Raw genomic sequence first — 22,333 nt, forward strand, 5'->3', positions numbered from 1 at the left:
GAAAGCTTCTCTCCCTGTGCCCAGGACGCGGCGCTGAGGCTGGTCCGGCGGCCGCCGCCGCTCGCCGTTCCGCTGCCGCGCTCCCGCCCGCGCCGCCCCCCGCAGCCACACAAAGGCAGCCGCAGCTGGACGGCCGGGGACTGCTCTGACCCCAGGGGTTTGGCGCGGCGTTTCGGTTGGTCTTCTCCATACTCATGAACATACAAAGGTCAACCCCTATCACGATAGCACGATATGGGAGACCTCGGAATAAAACCCAGGATTTTGAAGAGCTCTCGTCCATACGGTCCATCGAGCCAAGCCAGAGTTTTAGCCCGAATCTAGGCTCTCCGAGCCCGCCGGAGACTCCGAACTTGTCGCATTGCGTTTCTTGCATCGGGAAATACTTATTGTTGGAGCCTCTCGAGGGAGACCACGTTTTCCGAGCCATACATCTGCACAGTGGCGAGGAGCTGGTTTGCAAGGTAAAACGTCTCCTCGTTCTTATTAAATCGTATTAGCGTGCTGTAGCCTATTGATTTCCTGTGTCTTACGGGAGGGCCGAGTAGGACTGTGTAGTTCAATTATTAAACAGTTTAAAAACAAAAGGCAGCAAGGAAGAAATTAAAGGCGCATCCTGTAACTTTTCCCTCTCTCCAGACAATGGCCACGTTATAACGGTGGCCTGGAGCCAGTTCTGCCTCTCACCCAAGGGATATTGTTCTGGAAAGAACTGTCCTTTAAGTGGGTCTTAATGTGAGTTTAGATTCTGAGGAAACCTCATCTTCCCCACTCTCACTTTTCAAAATGGAGTAGGGAATCCCCAGCTATTTCTAAGGTGTTGGGACCTGCTGGCGTCCTTTATTGTCGCRCCCCTTGTTCTTTGTGAGTTGGGGTAAGGAAGGGGTTGATGCAGAAGGGAGAGGCTGCCATCAGCTTTGTCTTCAAAGTGATTTGAAAAAATGCACAAAGAATTAAGCAGCCTGAGCTCCCTCACTGTGGAGGTTGTTTGCAAACAGCATCCTCCCCCATTGTACAATTGAGCAAGACTAAAACCTGCACACCTACGTTTTTCAGAAGAGCAGACAAAATAGCTATCCCACTCTTTGTAGCCTGCCTGCTTTTCAGTGCCTCCTCCCATTTGCTCCTACTATTCAAAGGTGAGCTGTGGGGAAAAAGAAACCCACACGTGTGCCCCTCTGTCGAGGGATGTTTTTTCGGGCTGAGGGAATATTTTCCTTTGTTCCTAAATTGCAATTCTCATTGTCTGTAGCGAGCTAGACTTATCCCAACAAACTGAAGCAGTACCCAGTAGTAGTTTTTATAACTACGTAGCAGATTGCAACCTTGCAACACATGCTTCAGTGCTTTTATTGTTCTCAAAAAATGGAATTGTGCCATTTAGCTATCTTGGGCAAATTTCTGGTGTTGAACTTACTGTCTGTAAATTGAAAAGTAGACATATTAAAATATTCACGTTCCGGGGATTAATGATAGTATTGCTGACTATTTCATACTTCTGTACTTAATTCATAACAAGTTATGGACTAGCGAGTAGTGGGGAAGTTAAAATTAATTCCTCCCATTTGCTATTTATAAAGATTTGAGTTCAGAGGGCGATTTAAATATACTCTCTGATTGAGTTATAAAACCTGATGTTGAGGCAGCCTAGGACTTTGTGTGATTATTTGGGGGAAAAAAAGGGCTCCTGACTTTGCAAAGGACTGATATTGCATGCTGAAGTGAATGCTTTGTTACTAAACTGAAACAGAACATGAGAATTTCTAGAATGAAAGCCCTGCTCGTTGCAGTAGTACAGTGCTGCACTCTAGGACATTGGCATCTTTTCATGAAACAAACAGATCCCACAAAGCTGCTGCTCTGCATGAAATTATAGGTAAACTTGCATAGCAAGTAGAAACTTGGGGACTAGGCTCTTCTTTGTTTCTCCTTTGATTTGCAGGATTAGGGTACTGTTTTGATAACAGTATGAGCAGCATAAGTGCAGTTCACAGAGAGTGGACTTTTATTTTTTTTCCTCCCTTTAAGCTGTATGTTTTTAAACTGATCCTGATGTTTGAATTATATCAGTTTTTCCATACGCATGAGGCACTGCTTCTAGCTGAGCTTCAAAAATACAATCTTAGCTTGAATTGCTAGTTCATGAACACGCAGTTGTCAGTCCTAAACTCATCTTAATTTAATGCACGCTTTAAAATGCCTGTGGTATCATAACTACTATTTGTCAAGTAGCCTTCCGGCTAAGAGACCTGCTATCTGGTATCTTATTGAAGATGCTCTTAGAGATTGCTTGCACAAACATTGGTTTGGATAACAGACACATGCTGATGATTCTCAAGATTCATTTGGCTGCACCCACTGCCTGTACAGATGCTGTTATTTGCTTCAAGGCTCTGTGGCATCCAAACAATGGTAACATCTCACTTCCAATTCCTAGCAAGAACTAAATCGAACTGCAGCTTATTGGACATTTGCTGAATTGAGGCCAGGGACCTTAAACACTGGGACACAAAGAAACCCTTTTTAAAAGGTATTTGAGACTGTAGCAATATGATAGTACTTCCCATCTCCCCCCTTTTAAACCTAGTTGCTGATACATATCAGACCTACTTACTTAACACAGTCTGAAAAGCACAGAATGTAACTAATTTATATCAGGATAATCCAGTTAAAATTCTGGAAATGTTTTTTTTCGGATGAGGATTTGAGCTACGTGAATGTTCCTTCTTAAATTTTATTTTATAGCAGCTGCTTTGTCGAAGAAACATTCACTTACAATGCAGTAGTTATGAGTTTTGAGATCCAAATGTCAATGAATTTTTCTCTGGAATGAATTGCACGCTAGGGATTGCAGCAACACCCCCTCCCCACCCCAGCTCCGCTTCTGTGGTTCACCATGTCACCAGAATGCCTCCGTGCTAATCTACCCCTTGCAAAATGTGTTGGATTGGGTTGGCAGTCTGCCTTTAAGGTTGTTTTTGCCAGTGCTGGAGTATAGCAGCACAGGTAGGGGGTGGGGTGGAAAGAGGTGTGAAAGAAGTGAAAGGGACAGGGAGAAATCGGATGCCGCAATTTCTTGGTGTTTGGGTCCTTTTCTGGGGAGGGAGTTTGTTAGGATTGTGCTCTGAAGCATTAAATGACTCACGTTTTGGAGCTTCAGGTAAATTTTGATTGAACCATGTCATGCACTTTCAGTTTTGAAAGCTTTTTAAAGCTTCAGAGAAAGCAAGGAAGATTGCTTCTTGGAGAGGATACAAATACGCAGTACTATAATACAAATACTAGAATAGAAAATGTAAAAAAAAAMAAACAAACAAAAAAACAAACCAAAAAAACCCCAAACCAAACACAATTGCAGTTTAAACCATTTGGCTTAAGACCTGTACCAGTTCTTCATTTTTATGTCAATTGTTTCCTAGAGTGAGGCATGGCTACCTTAAATTCTTTTTACCAAAGTAACAATACACACAAGAGTATGTTATATATTAATAGAATTTTTATGCTGGTGGAAATGCTAATCCCTTGCTTTGTAGTACATCTGGAGCAGGTATAATTAAAGTAAAAATCACTCCTATCAATACTTTGCTTATATTCCCTTTCAGCACACTGACTTCTGTTATTCTCAATGAAGTCTTTCTTCTTCGAATGTGGGCATTTCTCAATTGACTCAAATACCGATTCATTCGTCATCACTAGATTATAGTAACTTTTTATATTTGGGTTTCCCAGCAGCCTTTTTAATTCTTACAGCTCATTCATAAGATCAGTGATAACATACTCACTATTAAAGGGACACTTGGCTTTTAATGGAGCACTCGATTGAAATGCCGAGAGTTCGGAGTGGTTTTGTCTTGGCCTTTTGAAGGCAGCTAGCCGGCGCTCCAGCAGGCAGGGAGATTTCCCCGCCTGTCCTCTGAGCTCATAAACAGCCATTGTAAACCCAGACTTTGAAAGTGAAACCGACTTTACTGTCTGTCAGAGATGAGAGAAATGCAGGAAGTAAATATGAATGGTGACAAAGTGTATTTTAAACCTGAAAGTACTTAAAGTTTCAATGAGTTAATAACAGAGGGAGAGATTTGTGGGTCAGGGTGTATTTAATTTGACCGCTTCTCTCAGTAGAAAGCTACTGGCCATATTCTCTGTGAGTTTATTTGGATTTCCTTAAAATAGAAGATAAACAAGTTTCCTTCTGAGGACTGTTATCTGCTTCTGTGTGTCACTGGTCTCTTAATCTTAATTCAGATTGCATTCTAAATTTGATCAGCTGTTAGGTACTACTGAAAATGCAAATTAGTAAAGTGTTAGCTACGAGTCTTGAAGACTAGCCTTCCCTGCCTGGGTTATCCATGTCTTCTGTGTGGGGTTGTATAGTCTGTTTTGTCTTGTCTTTAGTGCCATGAGCTTTTGACATCCTGTTTGCATCAGTACAGCTTCAGGAACAGCATAAGGCGTGCTTAGAGATGGTTCTGTTAACAGAGTTAGGTTTATCATAGCATGGATGTTCCTCATGTCGCTAACCCTGGCTTCACTGTCATTGTTCCTGCAGGTGTTTGATATTGGCTGCTACCAGGAATTATTAGCACCATGTTTTTGTCTGCCTGCACATAAAAATATCAACCAAATTACTGAAATAATTCTTGGGGAGACAAAAGCGTATGTGTTCTTTGAAAGGAGCTATGGGGACATGCATTCGTTTGTTCGTACCTGCAAGAAGCTCAAAGAGGAGGAGGCAGCCAAACTCTTCTATCAAATAGCTTCTGCTGTTGCACACTGCCATGATGGTGGACTGGTACTGCGAGATCTCAAGCTGCGAAAGTTTATTTTCAAGGATGAAGAAAGGTAAGAGTCTCCCTTGCTTCACAAGTGGGGGTATCAGATTCAGGGTTACAGTACACTGTGTCCTTCTCTGTCACCATACCGCTCCCTGTGAGTTTGTGGTACCCAAGGCTTTTTCACTTTCCTTACCCTCTTCTACACCTGGATCATGGGATGGATGTGCTGTTTTATCTTCTGGCTTAGGCTTTGGAATAAAGTAAGCATAGAGTACAGTTTGCATCAATGCCTGGGTTCTGCATCTTCACTCAGAGGAGCACCTCATTCCTAATGAGGCTATGCCTCCTGGAGAGGAGACCACTTCTGCATAGGTTTCTGGTGTAAGAGCTCTGTTAACATAAATACAGCTGATGTTTAAAGAAGGAGGGAGCTGGAAGGATCTGGAGGTTGGTTCTAAATGTGTTATGTGGCAGTAATCATAATAGGGCTAGAAACTGCAGTGCTGTGTGGGTAGCCTGTTTTTAGTATCAGAGAGCTGTTGTGGTACTTGGAGAACTACCCCCCCCCCCTTTTTTTTCTTCCCCATTTCCTCCCCACATGCACACCTCTTTCAGTCATTGGTGGTAAATGATTTTGGGAGGACAGGGAAAGGAGTAACACTGGATGCTCTATGTAAGCTATTGAGGTGCTGTCCCTGATGCTGAGCCATAACTGTACTGTTGAAGCTCTGGAAACTTCACATCTCTGTCCTTGTGGTTACCAGTTGTCATTAATTATATTACACCATGTATTCGCTTGCAACTTCCACATACAGCACCAGAGTAATGAACACTGCCAGAGTAGTGTCAGGCTTCCACAGAGGGATTAAACTGGAAGATGACCTTCAGAAAAAACCTGAAACGGAGGCATAGCCTGCCTTTTTGCTTCTTCATGGCTTGATGAAGGATGGGGAGCTGTTTTTTCCCTTTTAGTTCAATTCTATAAATTGTCCGAAACCTTGTTTAAACTGCTACAGGGTGAAATTGATGTTCTGGAGAGCTTCATTTAAAAATAACCGATGCATTTTAATTCTGTTTTGGGGCTCTTTGGGGAAGCTATAAGCAACAGCAGAGGTACATCAGTTGTCTAGAGGCTCAGTAAATCCATGAGAATACAAGAATTGTATTTGCGTCCCTGAGAATACAAAAAACTAATACACAATTCAGTCATTAAAGGGAAATTTCTGACCTTATAATAAAAATGACAGCCATCTAGCCCGTCTGAAATGTTGTCTGTTTAAATTTTGTTCAAAGTTCAATTTTGCAAAATGACCTTCTCCTTTCAATCTCCTTTCAAAGTGTAAAATAAAAGACAATCTTTTCGCTTCTTAATTCAATTCACACAATTCTCTACCAGGCAAATAGCTATTTCCTATTTTTCTACCACAGTCCCAATATATATGACTGTCTTTTCCTCCTCTTCAAATAAAAAAGCCAAAAATGAAACTAGTTAAATCTCCATTCAGAGAGAAATGAAAAGCAGAAATATGCAAACTGAACTTTCACAACTTTTACTCAGAGTTTAATAATTAAACACCATAATAGCACCTTCTGTGTGGATGACGAAGAAACTTGTACAAAATAGCTGAGGGAGAGATTGTTTTCTATTGTAGCTGATAATGTCCTAATTGCTACACGTCAAAATGCATTTTTCATGGGGATATATGTAAACTTTGGTGGTTTTATATGAAGGGCAGGACTTGAAAAAGCACTAGGGATCACCCTAACTTTCTGCTGTAAGTGAAGTCAGCGTGAGTTTAGAGCACTGTAATGAGCAGAGACGTAGRCCCACACCGGCTACTTTTGAACTCCCACCCTGGCGTGTACCGAGCGCTGAGTGCATCACAAGACCAACAGCCTTTAGCCACCCAAGAAGAGTGGTAGGTACCATAGCAGCACTGTTTACTTTTATGGATGTTTTTAACATTAACTGTAGCCTGCAAAATCACACAGTTACTCACTTTTGAACAGTGCTTCTAATTATAAAATACTACACCTTAAAGGTCAAATATGATTCGCTGGTTATTTTTAAGATAGTCATAATGTGGTTTGCTTCTGGAGGTGATGTCGATCTGTAAGTAGGAAGGTATTGTAATCACTTCTCTGATAAGTAAATGGTGATGCACTTGAACTGAACCAGCGCGAGATGGAAATAGAAGAACCAAGCAGTGACTGTCTCTCTTTCGTGTGCTCAGCTCATCGGACAGTAATCAGTCATCACTTTCAATCTGCTGCAGTGTTTATGCTGCAAACCCTTCCCGGTGCTTCCGGGTTCATGGAGGTGTTTGTGCATTGCTGTACACCCCTCCGAGCTTGCTGCGCTGCTCGGGCTGGCGGCGCCCGCCTGCTGAGCCAGCCGCGCTTCCAAAACTGGCAGTCTGCACCGACGCCTGTGATCCGGATCTTGCAAGCTGTATTGCTCTTTGATACCTGTAATGAACCACGGAGGAAGAAAAGAGGTGAAAATGGTGTTTTGAGAAATGTGTGTGAACTCTGCTGCTGTTTGTCTCCTGTTCTTCAGTGGAGCTCTTTCCCAGGAGTTCTCCTAACTGCTTCTTCAAGTCTTTTTTTTTTTTTTTGCAGTTCACCTTTAGTACACACTTCTTTGAAACTTTCTCTTTTTGAAGACTACCCCAGTTTTATCTTGCTAGCAGAAAAGACTGGAAATCTAGCATGCAGGCAGCACATAATGGAAAACTTTTTTTTTTTTTTTTTTGAATTTGTCTGCCCTTAGCTGAGAGCTGCACCACTGACTGCAGGAGCCAGAGAGAATGTAAAAGATAGATGAAAGCAGTTCCATTTGTTTAAAAAAACAAAAATCAGTTAAAGCGTATCTTAGTCCATATTCCTTCCTGTGACCCTGATGATATCCTGGTAGCCTGTTATGAAGTCACGGCTCCTGGAATTTTAGACAGGTACATACACTATGGGAGCTCTTTTTTACCTTGTTCCTGTTATCTAAACTACAGCTGGAATTTATAGAGATTCAAGATCTTGATCTAGCAGTGTCATGAGTGCTCTTGCTCTTACTAATGTCACTGCTAAGAACGTATGCTATTTTAGGTGTGGCAAATTGCAGTGCCTTCGTCTGTAATGAACCAGGAAGTACGAAGGTGATTAAAAAAAATCATGTTGGAGACTGGTGGTGCTGAGCACTTTGTAGGGGTCCTAATCTTACTAATGACATTCTCTTGCTATGCAAAATCAAAGCTAAACTGTGGTGGTGTGTTATATCTTACTATTGCCTGTATGTAAACACATGAGTGCTTAAAATGAAATGAGCCCCCAATCCAAAATTTCACAGTGTGGAAACAAAAAAATCCATCTGTGCTTTAAGGTACTTTAGCTTCCTCTAATCCTGAACTGCAGAAATTTTGAAGATACTGTAAACTGCATTACATGAAATAGATGTATGATGTTGCCAAGCGCCTTAGGTTTTTAATGGTTTTCCTTTCCTTTTGTTTTATATAAAGTTGGATAGCTGTGTTTGTGAGGGGTTTTGTGGCTTTTTTCCATTTGTAAACCACAGGTGAAATAGCCAGTGCTTTAGTAGTGAAATTTCAAAGTTAAGCTTCTTAAACCTGCACCTGATCCTGATGAAGCAGAACTTCTAAGATGTTAAAGCATGGCAGGAAATGTCTTGTGAGACTGAGTTAGCAGGCAGCACCACCAGTAAATGAGGGCAGTGACTTTCAGACTACTGAGAATATGGAAAACAACACTTAATTGCCATGCTGGGTCTCACCAGACTTTTTAAGGGACCTGTAAGGTTCTTGAATATTTAAAGGATGGGTCCTTAAACTTCTAAATAAAATGGAATCCAAAACATTGGAGATGGCTAGGTTAAAACACTAGCTTTTGCATGTTTTCTGTACCAGTGCATGTCACTTTTTTTGGCCTGGATATTGAGCCAGGTCAGTGTTGTTGTTCATGGTTGTGGGGCTCTTGGTTTTGGTTGTTTTTACTGTGTTCTTGTCATATGGTATTTACAGTTTTCCTTGTACAGTATGTCCTCATAATAGGCCCTTGGGCAGAGCAACTGTGCCCTTCTCCTAGCTGGTGTCCTATAATGATGTTGCAGAATGGGCAGGGCTTTTTGGGTTGTGCTAAAAATAGCACTGCACAGTGTTACTAATAAAGCAGTTCATCAGTCTGATATATAGCAGATGCTCTGAGAAAGAGCCACCTCCAAGATCTCAGAATTAAATCAAGCATTTCTGTGTTGCTTGTTCCAGTGGTTTTCTTTAATACAAGCACATTTCTGCTGTCAGGGAATTATTAATTTCTTTAGTGCATTTTTAAGCCTTTAATTATATTAAAATATTAGCTGTCRTAGTATTCGAAGCTTAAAGACCTTGTAAATTCATCATACTTGTTGAAGGGAAAATTAAAATAATTTTGGTATCTTAGATATTGTAATTCTCCCTTATTCTTTGAGTAAATATGAGAAATAGTAGGCAGGTGGGAGTCAATAAAAATAAATATAATTTGACACTTTTTGCTCTGCGCCAGKGGAGTACAGCCAGTGCAATCCACTAATTTAGAAAACCTGTGTTAGCCTGACATATTTATTTGATGCTCTTTGAATGTTTTTTTTTCTTTCTTTTCTTTTCTTCCTCTAGAATTTCTCAGCTTTGAGTGGATGATGCTTTAAAATGACCTAGTTATGTTGTTTAGAATCCTGGTGATACAAACCTGATCCCACAAAAAATACAGAACACATATACCGACCTGTTTCCAAGTGGACATTTTCTCTTCGTTTAGTTAGTAGTAGGTTTTCTCCCCTGTGCATTTGTCAAATTGTGTAACAGTCAGCTGACTTTTCCCATGGTGTTAGAACTTGCTGCTTTACTTTAGATTCAGTAGAGAACAGGCAGATAAGTTAATGCTTTCCCTATTCCCCAAATCCTAGAAGGAGAGTCCTAAAAGTGAAAGGAAGTTAAATAAAACAGGACTACTCTTAAAATACAAAAAGATGAACAAAGCCAGTCATTTGATTTGTCATTCCCCGTGACCCTGAATGGAGAGGAAAGATGCCACAGCATCAAATAGCATCACTTTAATAGTGGACAGTCTAAGCATAGATTAGACTTAAATCCAGAAATTATTATTATTTTGTATTTTACTAGAGTATGGGGAGGAAGGGGAGTTTCTTTCCAGGCAGCAAACCTCTGATGTCAGACATCAGATAGAAGATGAAACAGTTACACAACTGTTTTCTGCAGAAAGGCTCAGGCTCCCTTTTGCCTTCATGTGATTTGGTTTCTAAGCCTGCTTTTTGATCGCAGCGTTCCAGGGAGTAATGCATTCTGTTTGTTATGGATGCAGTCCCCTTCCCAGTGGAGCCTGGGAGGCTAGCTGCAGATGTTGAGCATCACGCCATCCCTGTGAAGTGCTTAAATCCCCTCCCGAGGGCATATGTAGTCATGGAGGTTAAGTGCTGTGCCTAAGGTCATGAAAGAGGTTGGCAGGTGGTGAGCTGGCCCCAGGAGCTCCAAACAGACCTGAAGTCAGGTCTAGGTCTTTCAGGAACACCATGAGTGGGAAGAGCCGTTTGAGGGTGTCTGGAGTTTCCAGCAGGTTCTGCCCTTGGACCCTGCTGTCTTTTGGCATTTGGCTCATAGTTTGAGGCTTTACACTGAGCTGCTGTCGCTGCAGATCATCTCTGTAGGCAGTGTCCTGCTGGCCTCCCTGGGCCGGGCACTCGCCCACTGGGCTCCCTTGCAGCGTGCAGAGGTGGTTTGTGTAGGCAAACGCCCAAATGAATGCTGCATTTCTGACGACTGCTCAGCACTTTGTTTGAATTGGAGCCGGTCACGTTCTTACAGTCGCCAGCTTTCTGGCAGGCTCTTTTTGTGGTGGTTGTCCCATTTTTCTCTCCCTGTGGACTGCATGCTCGCTTTCTGGACTCTTGTATGACTTTTGGAAAGGTGCCTCTGAATGCTGTACGTTATGTGTTGGGCAGGTGTGATTGGCATGTTCAGATGCCTGTCATGAGATGCCCATCACAGATTTGATCCCTGAGAAGGTGGGTACTCTGCAACCCCTGGAAGTAGATGTCTCGCAAGACATCTTGCACTAGGAGTTCAACAGTTGGTCTTTTTGAAGACTTAAAAATGTCCTCTGTAGAGTTGGTGCAAAAATATTCCATGTTTATTTTTGAGCTGAGACTGAGAAAGTCTACTTAATTCTGAGCTGGGGAACCAGGAGGGGGGGGGAAGCAAACCCAGCTAGCATGAGTAGCAGCTGCAACAAATAGTCATGGTGAACTTCTCTCTCTGCTGCCTTTTCTTTTAATTGTCCTCATTATCACACTGTGAGATTACTTCAGGCTTGGGAGGGAAAGGAAAGAAGGAGAGTCTGTAAACAGGAGCCAACCTGGGGCATACTTAGTCTTAAGCACCTGCTTTTTAGTAGATGTTTATTGCTTGGAGACAAGTTATAGGCATCTAAGCCAAAGGTTTCTAAATTGGGTTGTGAAATAAGGGGCCTCCTTTTATCTTAGAGGTGCTGAGCACCAACCGCAGGCTGCTTGCTTGGTAGTTGTAACCCAGCACCAGACTCGGAAAATGTAGGGCTTTGGGATTTTTTTTTCCTGCTGTATGCAGTTATGTTAACAAAATCAAATTTTAGCCTCCTTTCCCTGTGGAGCTTTACCATGCATCATATGAAAAGATCTAGAGAGCATGGTGAACACAGGCTGATAGTAGAGCCTTTTAAAACTGTGACTTTTAATGTGATCTAGAAAGATAAAAGTGAGGTGAAGTAGCGTCTGTGAGCCTGATGCTTATCAAATAATGGGCTTCTCACAGTATTGTAACCGAGACCCTCAGTGAAAAGGTCTTTGCTGGATTTGATAGTCCTCGCCCTCCCCCCACACCACGCGCACACCCATTTTTTGGAACATGCTGTGTCGTTAAGCAATGAAGGCATGGAGGAAATTAAGTACGTGGCATGCAGGATGGGCTGTTCCCGGCAATCCTGCTCAAATGTTGTAAGGCTGAGGTCTTTGGGGTCCCAGCCCTACCTGGGGTGTATGAAGTGTATTTTTTTTCTTGGTGCGTTTTTTAGTGGAAGTCCATAGAAAAGTGCCAACTCAAAGCAAGTTAAAGGCCCTAGGCTCCTGGGTCATGCCAGGAGGAGGGCGCAGGGGAAGGCATTAGGGTGCTGGCAGGATCCCTTCTGAGGAAGGGTGGGGATATATAATTTTTACAGGCTTCCTCATTCCACGGAAGTAACAGTGAGGGAATCTTCCCTTAGGAGCAAGGTTCATCCTGTGAACCTTTGCTGCCTGAAAGTCCCAGTCGCCTTTTGAAACATATCCTTGAGCCTGTTTTATTATGCAAGAGGCTGTTTGTCTGGCAGCCTTTGTGCAGGTTTTTCTCTGAAGTTGCGTAGGCTGTTGTGCGGTGAACTCCCAGGCTGTGTGCTGTTACGCATTGGAAGGGATCTTACAGTGAAAGGAGCAGGATTTAAATTGATGGCACAACATTTCCTCTCTGATCTTCCCGTGCCTCCCTGCCCCTGGAGGAGATAGGGGAGTTCTGAGTTCAGGATGAACCTTTGCACCAAGCAACAAATCATCTGTGCAGGATTTCGTTAGCAGACTTCCCCATTTCACTGTCTCCGTGAAGGCAGCATACTTCTGCATTATTGAGGAGAGATTCCCAAAGGTAAAATAATCGATGAGCAAAAGAGGATTGTCTCCGGTGTTGAGCTTCCCTTTTGTTTTTGTTTTTCCCTTCCTTGTCGGTCTGATGGCGTAATTGCATTCATGCTTGTCTCGCCGTTATGAGGGGTGCTAGTTACTGACCTTGATTAAATGACCTGTAAGTTATTAGCCGCACAGGAGCAATCCCTGATCTCTTGGGTAGTAACAGTTCTTGCTGATGGCTTGAGTTCCTCCACCTAGGGAAAGGCTTATCATGTCCTCAGTCAGTACAATGCTGAAATATGAGATAACACTGCTTGGGTGCCTTCATATTTATGTGTGGTCTAACTTAGAGGGGAATGCTGTGAGGCACCTCTTCCCTTTAGAAGCTGCCATTTTATATTTGTCTGCAGTCATGTCAATAAAATGGCAATTTGGATGACAATGAAAGTTATTTTCTGGTCTCTGGAGATATGGGGCTGCAATATAAAATCTGTAAATCCGGATCATCCTGTTTGGACACCGCCTGAGCAGCAAGTGAATAGTGTACCTGTCGTGCCTGGTGCAGGATGGCTCCTTTCATCTTCTCCTGGAGCAGCTGATGTGGCCCCTGCCGGAGGGAGGATGCTGGATCTCTAGTCCAGTCTGCAGTTAAAGTGTTCCTAAAACAGTAACAGCAGCTCAGCTGTAGTTCAGGTGTTATTTTTTGTACAGATAGCTTTGGGGACAGACACGAAGCAACTGCTTTATTTCAAGCTTGGGCTCCTTTACTACTGACTGTTTATTCAGAGCAGTGGAGATGTTTTCTTCTGAAACACTGAGAGCTTCAGTCAGTATTTCTGCTTTAAATGTTCCAGTTTTTCTTTTCTTCCCCCCCCCCCCTTTCCCTGCCTCATGGTAGGAGTGAGTTTAGTGCCCTCTGAGTAATTCCACTGATTCAGGTATGGAAACTGTGTTTGCTTTTGGAGAATAAGAGTGGAGCTGGAGTGTGAAGGCAGGGTTCCTGGGGCCCTGCCTTCTGTGGTAAAAGGCAGTGCAGTAATTTGCCAGTAACCCCGAAGCCCAGCAGGGAGGAATAAAGTGAATCACTCCGAAAAAAGTGTAGGATGTGCAAGAAAGCTGTCTGCCAGAAACGGGTGCTGCTAACTCAGGAGATTGCACTGAAGAATCTTCCAGAAGACATTTAATTGATTAGGTTTTGTTACATTACTGAAGAGCAAAGTCTGAATGCAGTCAAGTAATGAATGGCATATTGATAAGAAATTCAGAGTCGTATTGTTTTTCATGGGTTTCCCTGACGGTTTCTATGGGGACAAAGACGCATTTCCCGTCTGAGTGCTGCTGCTGCCCTCTGATTGCACTTCTGTGGTTTCATTCACCAGTAATGGGAAAGCATTCATAGGCAGAATAGCTTCCCCTTTTTAAATAGCCATGATTCAGGGTTGTATTTTTTTTTTTTTGTGCATTAGACTAATGCAGTGTTTTATCAATGATCTGATAGATGCATAATGCTCTTTTTCCAAGTGCTTATTCAGTGTCTGCATTAAAACTTGAAATTATGTACTGTAATTACGTAAGCCTTGACAAAAGTCTTTGTTGCGCTGCAGTATGTGTACAAAGTGATTCTCATCCGGCTTTGGCAGCAGCTTACATTTGAACTTTAGGGATTAATTTTGTTGCAACCATTTGAATGGTAGAACTGAAATGCTGATGCTTTTGGAAAACTTTTTTCTCTTGTGGAGGTCCTTCAGTTGACTGATGGGAGTTCATTTATGTAGAGAATCAGAGGTTTTTAGAAATGTGACTTAAAAAAAAAAAAGATTTTTGTTTGTCTTTTTTCTGCTTTGTGATGGGAAGCATTTCAAAGCTGATTGTGATTTCGCGTTTCAGTGTTTGATTTTGAGTCTGTCCCTTGCCTGCCAAGTGCCGAGTTTAGGGTTGTCTGTTTACTCTGCAACTGGATGCACTTCCCACCCTTTGCTGCAGAGGTTCTGTATTTTCAGAGGTTGCTTGAAATTTCGAAGGTCTGTTTGTTGTTGTTGGTTTTGGGTGGCTCCCCCCCCCCCTTGACCCCCTTGACAATTAAACTTCAATGCTTCCTTGCAAGGGAGAGGGTGTAGAGATTGCTTTTCTTCCAGGGTGTGTGTGTGTGTGTGTGTGTGTGTGTGTTTAGGCCTCCCTCTTTCCTGCCCCCCCCCCACCAAAAACAAACAAACAACCAAAAACCCAAAGTTCTCCCCAGACGTACTGAAAACAGAGCTCTTTTAAGCAATGCTTGAAATGTGGAGGAAAGGAAGGCCAGCCGGAGCTGGAAGCCAGGGATAGCTGTTTCTTGCAGAGATGAGGAGCTGCACACAGGGAAATAGCAGCTCCTGAGCCAGGCTGCTCCTTTCGGATTGCCTGAAAAACAGCGTAAAATAAATAAATAAAATAAAGGCAGAGATGTACAGTTTACAGTGGCATATTACACTGAAAACAGTGTTCAAGGGGCGGATTGTAGCCTGTATGTAAAACGGAGGTATTTAAAGCCATCTGTCACTTAGGAGAAGGTAGACTAGAACGAGTCTCCCCCACGCGCCGGYGCTTGGTCGCGGAGAGGACAGCGGGGAAGTCCGAGTGGGGCCTTCGTTCGCTGCTTCTGCGCGTCGGCTCCGCCGAAGCGGGCGAGCGGCCGTATGACAGGGCCGCTCTCCTCGCTCCTGCTCATCGCCGAAAACCTGCGTTGCCGCAGAGCAGCCCGATGTTAGAAAACCAAGTCAGATGCCTGAGTTGTTAGCGGTGGTAAGCGTGAGGAAAAGGCCGTAGCATGCGTGCTGCGTGCCTGGCAGGTGGGCGCTGGAGAGAGGGGAAATGCATCTGCTTTGGGCGGCAGGTCCAGCAACCACACCTGCACGGGGGCAGGACCCTGCCCCAGGAGAGGCCTTTCCTTGCTCTCACCTCCTACAAAAAGGTGCTGGGGGCTGAGGGTTTGGGGGCTGAAGGTTGTGTCTTTTGTTTCGTTTGGGACCTTTTGTTTCCTCAAGCCCTGTCAACTCAGCAGGATGGAAAACCTGGTTGCTTCATTTGGCCGCAGCTGATGAAGGAGCGGCATTCAAATAATTTTCTGTAATATAAAAGCTTCTCGGTGAACTGTTTCTCTCTTTAAATTCTGCGGCAGCTCTTGGAAACGTTAAAAAAAAGGGGGGGGGGTAGGAGCGTAACCAGCGTTTCCCTGTGCTGTTGACACGCCGATGGTAAGAGAGCGTGTGCGGGGGTGAATTCCCTCCTGTAAGTTGTTTATAAATAGCATACTCTTCCCCATTCCCGGTGTGTGTGTTCCACTTCTGCTAGCTAGCCTGAGGGAGTCGATGCCTTCATGTCTGGCAGTTTAGTGACTTCAGGCGAGTCTGAGTAGCTGGCCTCACCGGTTTATTGCTACACATGCTTCTCTGTGGAAAAACTGAGGTGGGCGATGCAAATGGAACCGCAGCTCATGTCTCTGCCTTCCCTTTCATTTCCTCCTCGCTGTTCTCAGCCCTCCTCGGTGACTCCTCGGTGAGCGCTTCTCCTTGCTGCTCTCGGTGCTGTGCAGGTACAAGAAGCTTGCTAAGCTGAGCATCGCGAAAGGGCTCTCCCTGGTCTGTCTCTCAATTCGGACTGCGAGCTGCGGACAGGCGGAAATTGCTGTGATCTTTGTAATTGCAGCTAGTTTCTCCCTGCAGCTGGCTTCCTGTGTGAGGTATTGCTGCTGTAAAGTATTGCTTGAGTGCTAACGAGTGGTTGCCCATTGCCAGGAGAAGTGCCGTTAAGCTGGCAATGGGTAATTAATCAGGAAGCAGGTGTGTTGTGCAAACCCCATCAGCATCCACACGGGAGGAGAAAACACTGGCCTATTTAATGAGAGAACGAGCTGCCTGGACACACGGTACTTGGGAGCCAGGTATTCCGAATTCTGCATTTATGACTTCCTGATTCGAGGCATGTTGCCAAAGGGGCTTTCACCTCTGCTAGTAAACGTCTCTAGCTGCTGAAAAGGTCCAAGTGTCATTAGGAGAGTTTATGGCACAGTTGCCTCTGGAGTATTCCACGGAGTAAAATGCTCTTCTGTTGGTTCAAAGAAGATAGCACTGAGCTGCCCTGGAAGCAAGTCTGAAGCCAAAGCTGGTCCAGCTGTCTTTTGCAACTCAAGCCCAAGCAATGTTGTCTTCAGTAAACATTTAAGAAACAGGGCTCTCCTTGTCTGTTTTAATGCCTGTTTCATGATGTGCTTTAGTTGAGAGCCATGAGTTCTGCTTTCTGGGTTGAAATTCAGTCCCTGTCTGTGAAAGTCTGCAGTATCAGAATATGGCCATGACATGGGGCTAAGAGTGACCATGTAGTCCAATGAGGCGGTGGGGCTAGGACAGTAATGCCCAAAGTTTGCCTTGAAAGGAAAGTGTGCTGCTGATAGGTCGCTCTTCCATCCAAATGCACTGGACAAATTCTGTTGCACTGTACTAATTCTGCTCTTAAAGCCAGCCATTCTGGCACATAGCCTAAGGGGTAATTGGTAATCCTTTTGGATGCCTTTAGAAGGGACAGATTTTTAAATACTAGTTACAGGTGATTGCAATCAGACTTAAAAGGAAAGAAAGGTTATGTTAATACAGTTCTATGACAAGGAACTTTGGTGTCTTTGTTTTTTTTTTTTTTTTTTCCTCTCCTGCCTGCTATATATAAGGGAAGAAATTCTGTTGCAGAGGCATTTACTTCAGTGCAATAAGTTCACGGCACTTTGCAGGCAAAAAGTTTGCAGTCTAGATAAGGCATTTCTGTCAGCACACTGCAAGCCCTTTGCTAGCCTCTCCATTCGTTCCAATGCAGAGTTATTCTGATTCCTCTGGGTAGATAAACTTGTCTTTAATCTTGCAGTTTGGCTCACCTGATATCCCTTTGCCCAAAAGTCTGTTTAGGGAGGTCTGTTAAACTTGCTCTTCCTGAATGTATGGGGATAAAGAAACAAGTTGGCTGGTCAGAGGGTTCATATAGGATCAGAGTGACAATTTTATTCCTGTTGAACTTGGTGGAATTACAGGTGCAAATAAACGTTCACCAGTGTGAAGTTGTCAAAATAGCCTCTTCTAGTTAGGGCAAGACTTGGATTTGGGCATGAGTTCTAAACACGTACATAAAAGGGCAGCCAACAGAATAATCTTGAGGTTTGTATCTTCTTTTGGAAGTCATGTCCACATGAACTTTACCAAACACATGAAAATTCTCCATTTGAAAACTACATTGGCAATAAAGAACTGTTTAGATTCTTTTACTGTTCAGGAGAGCCTGTACAGACTCCCAGTAGAATGGTTATTTACCCTCTGCAGGCAAAATGCTGCCATAACCCACACAATATGAAATCCTGATATTGAAAGGGGAAGGATCAGTGCCACAATTATTCTGAAGTCTAAAGTTCCCAAGTTGTAGGGGTGGATGCTGAAGAAAGTGTTAAACAGTACCTAGCCCCCCTCCAAAATACCCCTTCCCCCACCCCCCAAAAAAAAACAAAAAAACCCCCAACAAATCTGTTGTATATATTGTCCAAATTAGAATTCTAGAATTGGTTGAAAATTGAAAGAGAAATGAACTGAAATTTGCAGGTTTTTTTTTTTTTTGCAGCACCAATGAATATGGCAATTACTCTTATTTTCTTTTAAGACCTTACTAGTGAGCTTACTGAACATAACTGTAATTGAAATCTGGTAGTTGTGTGCATGGCAATACCCATGCTTATTCCCTACATGTCCATCTTAATTTCTCTAACTGGCAATGTCAGTTATTTATAGCTTAAGTGCCATGAGTGAGAATTTAAACTGAGGTACTTCTACAGTTGTTGAATTTCGTAGGATTTTATTATGATGATCATGTAACTGTAGTGGCCTGGAATTTGTGTTCTAATGTTCGCTTACCCCGTTTCTTTGTATTTTCTATTGCCCACAGGACTAGAGTGAAATTGGAAAGCCTAGAAGATGCTTATATTTTAAGAGGAAATGATGACTCTCTTTCTGATAAGCATGGATGCCCAGCCTATGTGAGTCCAGAGATCTTGAACACAAATGGCAGCTACTCTGGCAAAGCAGCGGACGTATGGAGTCTAGGTGTCATGCTTTATACCATGCTAGTTGGACGCTATCCTTTCCATGACATTGAGCCTAGTTCCCTCTTCAGCAAGATCCGTCGTGGGCAATTTAACATTCCAGAAACTCTATCCCCCAAGGCAAAATGCCTCATACGTAGCATACTGCGTCGGGAGCCATCGGAAAGGCTGACTTCACAGGAAATTCTGGACCATCCATGGTTTTCTACAGATTTTAATGTATCGAATTCAGGATATGGTGCTAAGGAAGTATCAGATCAGCTCGTGCCTGATGTCAACATGGAAGAAGACTTGGACCCATTCTTTAACTGAGCACAAAGACTGGTGTTCAGAAGGTACACGACCTGGAGATGGACACATGAAGGAGCCCTTCCTGACCGTGTTAAATCACATCCTGCATCAGCCTAGCTTGGTAGCAAAAGACACTTGGAGATCCTTGGATTGAGAAGGAATCTCCACAAGGAGCTAATATAACAAATGTAGCATGGGGACAGATTGGGGGTGGGGTGGGGGGGAGCTTGCTATCAGGTTAGATTGATTTGGAGGAAAAAAGGCAGCATGGAGCAATTGTAGCTTCTCACCTTTTTGGAGCCAAGGAGACTGCACATGCCAGTTCTGGTGCAGCTGTATCACTCCTGTTTCTGTTCCATTAAAAATAGTTGTAATTCACAACAAATAGACACTTTTTTGCCTCAACTCACATCTTGGCATCGCACTGTTAGATATTTAACTTCAGCCATTATTCAGGGAAAGTACAATTGGCTAACATTTTTTTTAATCGGATGTCTAATAATTGATGGGATTAATTTAAGAAAAAAATTAGGTGCACAAAGACGGACATGAAAAGTGGGTGCTAAAAACAAACAAAATTTCAGTTCATGTCTCTTGATAGCTATTTTCAACTCATTTCTTCTAAATAAACTACTTAATATTCTTGTCAGGAAATGACATTTTAATGCTTTGTTCCCTTAAGGGGAAGTAACTGTCATTTAACAAGCTGTTCTGTTTTGTGTCAAATGGTTTGTTGCAGGAAGCTATTATAACTCGAACTTCCAGATGCATTACTGCTATAATAGAAAAAAGAAGAAAATTATATAATTTTTTTTTTTAAAGATATGAGATACTGGCTTCCATATCTGCCGTGCTGCACGTATATGACTAGAGAGGGCAGAAGGCCCTTAACCATGTCTTTATCTGAGAACCGATCTCTTCTTTAACTGACTTGCCCACGTGTAAATAGAGGGCTCTTTATTATTGAAGAAGAGTGTTTGTTTTTTTTTTTTCTTTGAATTCCTCTCAACTTGGGAAAAGAATTGTTTGGGTTTGATTTTTGTTTATGTCCAGAATAAGAAATAAGAGGGTATTAATAAGCTGAACATTTATATTACAGATATTCCTCTTGAAACATACACAGTAATATGCACCTTTTGTATTGTCAAGACTTATTCTATTTATTGAAGAAAATGTCACAGTAGTGATGTATTAAGCCAGTACTTCAATTACGGGTTGACTTGGGATGACATGTTACATGCTGTAGTTAACACACTTCTTTTCTGTTCAGGTATTTCTGTCCCTAAATAACTTTTTATTTAGCTTTTTTTTCTAGATAGCTTTATTTGATTTAGACTGGCAAATGTTTTTATTACTGCTTTTATATTGCTGTATGATATTGAAATCTCTTGGCATAAATATTTGTGTTTCCAGTACCTCAGTTGTTCTGATATTACTGCCTGTATACGTTTTGTGAAGTGGTCATGTTTTTTGGGTAGGTACACGTGGACTCTGTAGTATGTAAATGTTACTTGAATTTGTGCTTAATTATAGTATGTGGCATGTGCGTACAGCTACTTGGCATTTGACGTATGGATGCTATTTACCTGCCCTGCAGGAAAGTTATGGTCCCACTCTCAAGAGGATGTTTCACAGTTCTTTATCAAGAGACAAAGCTAGCTGCAGCTGACCTGCCTTGGTTCTATTTTGGTAACTAAGAATATAAAGGAGTAATGTTTTTACACTCTGAAGATGGTGCTGTGTCAAGAAGGACTTTTTTTTTTTTTTTTTTTTTTTTTTGGATTAAGTACCTTATAGGAGGAAAGATTGGTGATGTGCATGGTGGGGTTTTACTGCCTCTGGTGCTTTGTCATGTATTTGGTTTAATGTTTTTGTCCTAATCTCTTCAATAAATAAAATTGTGCATATTTAACTAAATTTCAATTGTGAACAATGTTCTTTTGAAGGTCTGAGGTGCTGTAGGAGTTTTCTCCTTGAGGAACATTCATCTTCTGTACTGCTCACAAGCCAGACCTGTGAGCTAAGAAAGCTTAGGACTTGCATTTACAAGGTCATGCTGTGAGCCTTTTCATCTAAAATTTTACAATCTTCTACAAATGAAACTGGCTTTTGTTTTATTTTCTTTTGATGTGTCACTGCTACTTGTCAAGCCTATTTTCCTTTTTAATGGAGTATATTCAAATGCAGTGGGAACTATCTTTCTGTTGATGGCAGGCTCTTCTGTTGATGGAAAGTGATACAAAAGCAGAGCAAGCTAGTACTTCCATTTTTCAAAGTCCTAGAGAAATGTGAATCTTGCATTTAATCCCTCCACTCCAGAAAAGATGGATCTGAAATAGCACCTCCTAATTTACTGTCTTGTTTAAGGCTGGAGTCTGCTACTGTCATTCATCTTGAATAATAATTAATAGAGCCACCAAGTGAGATCACCTAGAAGAGAGTGTGGAATAATAAGGTGCTCTGTCATCATGAGTCAAGATAGATTAACCTTGGTCCAGTTAAAAAAGACCATTTGAATGGGACTTTAGTATGAACCAGGATGCAATCTACTTTTGTCAGTTCTGTGGCACAAAAAAGCCATAGCAGCCAATGATCACCCCTAAACAAACAAAAGCCCCCAACCCCTCCGCTTCAAAATAACCAAATGTTGCACCAAAAATGCTAGCACTGGGTTTACTGTCAGGCTGGCTAATATTGTACTACATGTTTTTTTCCTAGGTTAATTCTTGGCATGTGTTGAATATTTTTGTTGGTAGATTGAAAACTAAAATTCTTACTTATAAGACCAACCAAAATTGTCATTAATATGTAGAAACACTTCAAGATTAGTTTTTAAATGATCTGTGTGCCTGCAGCCAAAGTTTAAATTACTTGAAACTCTTTCAAATCAAACTCCCACAATAAATGTGCTTTATAGAAAAAAGCAGATTGTAATCAGTCATAGAGAGAAGGGGAGGGAGGAGCGCCGAGAGGATTTCCCTCTCCCCCACTAAAACTTATGTGAACGGCTTCTGTTCTGTTTGGGTGGAAGCAGTTAGACCTTATTTTACAGCAACCTGCATACTTGCTTTTTCACTGCCAGTAATTATATGAAAAATGTGGCTGACTAATGATTGCTCGTTTGCAGTGAATTTTATATTCAAGGCAAAAGCTTCCTTGGTGTGACTTTGGAGGAATCCTTTGGCAGCTGAAGTGAGCTGCTTTATAAAATGCTGAAGGGGTTTTCCGAGCTTCCTGGTTCCTAAAGTGAAGCCTGAGAAGGGGGAATGTGTGATTCAAGCAGCTCATTTCTGGCTCTTTCTAATTACTGCTTTATGGGCGCTGTTAGTGAAGTACTTGTAGGGGACCACATGCTGTGGAAACCCCTCAGCAGCTTTCTAAACACTGCTCGGCCCTCTTTTTTGGTAGCAACTGCAGTCAGATTTAGGATCCTGCCGAGCGGAGGCGGTCATCTGGGTTCAGCTGGCT

At 42.5% G+C, this 22,333-nt stretch overlaps 1 protein-coding gene across 1 annotated transcript; it reads left to right on the forward strand.

Annotated features, from left to right (window-relative positions):
* The first annotated feature begins 11 nt into the window (after positions 1-11).
* TRIB2 (tribbles pseudokinase 2) lies at positions 12-20,782 on the forward strand. Its single transcript, XM_026079190.1, has 3 exons — positions 12-464; positions 4,550-4,842; positions 18,418-20,782. The coding sequence occupies exons 1-3, from the start codon at positions 195-197 to the stop codon at positions 18,884-18,886; spliced, it is 1,032 nt and encodes a 343-aa protein (XP_025934975.1). The 5' UTR covers positions 12-194; the 3' UTR covers positions 18,887-20,782.
* Positions 20,783-22,333: the final 1,551 nt, after the last annotated feature.

The sequence above is a fragment of the Apteryx rowi genome, unplaced genomic scaffold (assembly GCF_003343035.1).
Source record: "Apteryx rowi isolate R43461 unplaced genomic scaffold, aptRow1 scaffold_114, whole genome shotgun sequence".
NCBI lineage: Eukaryota > Metazoa > Chordata > Aves > Apterygiformes > Apterygidae > Apteryx > Apteryx rowi.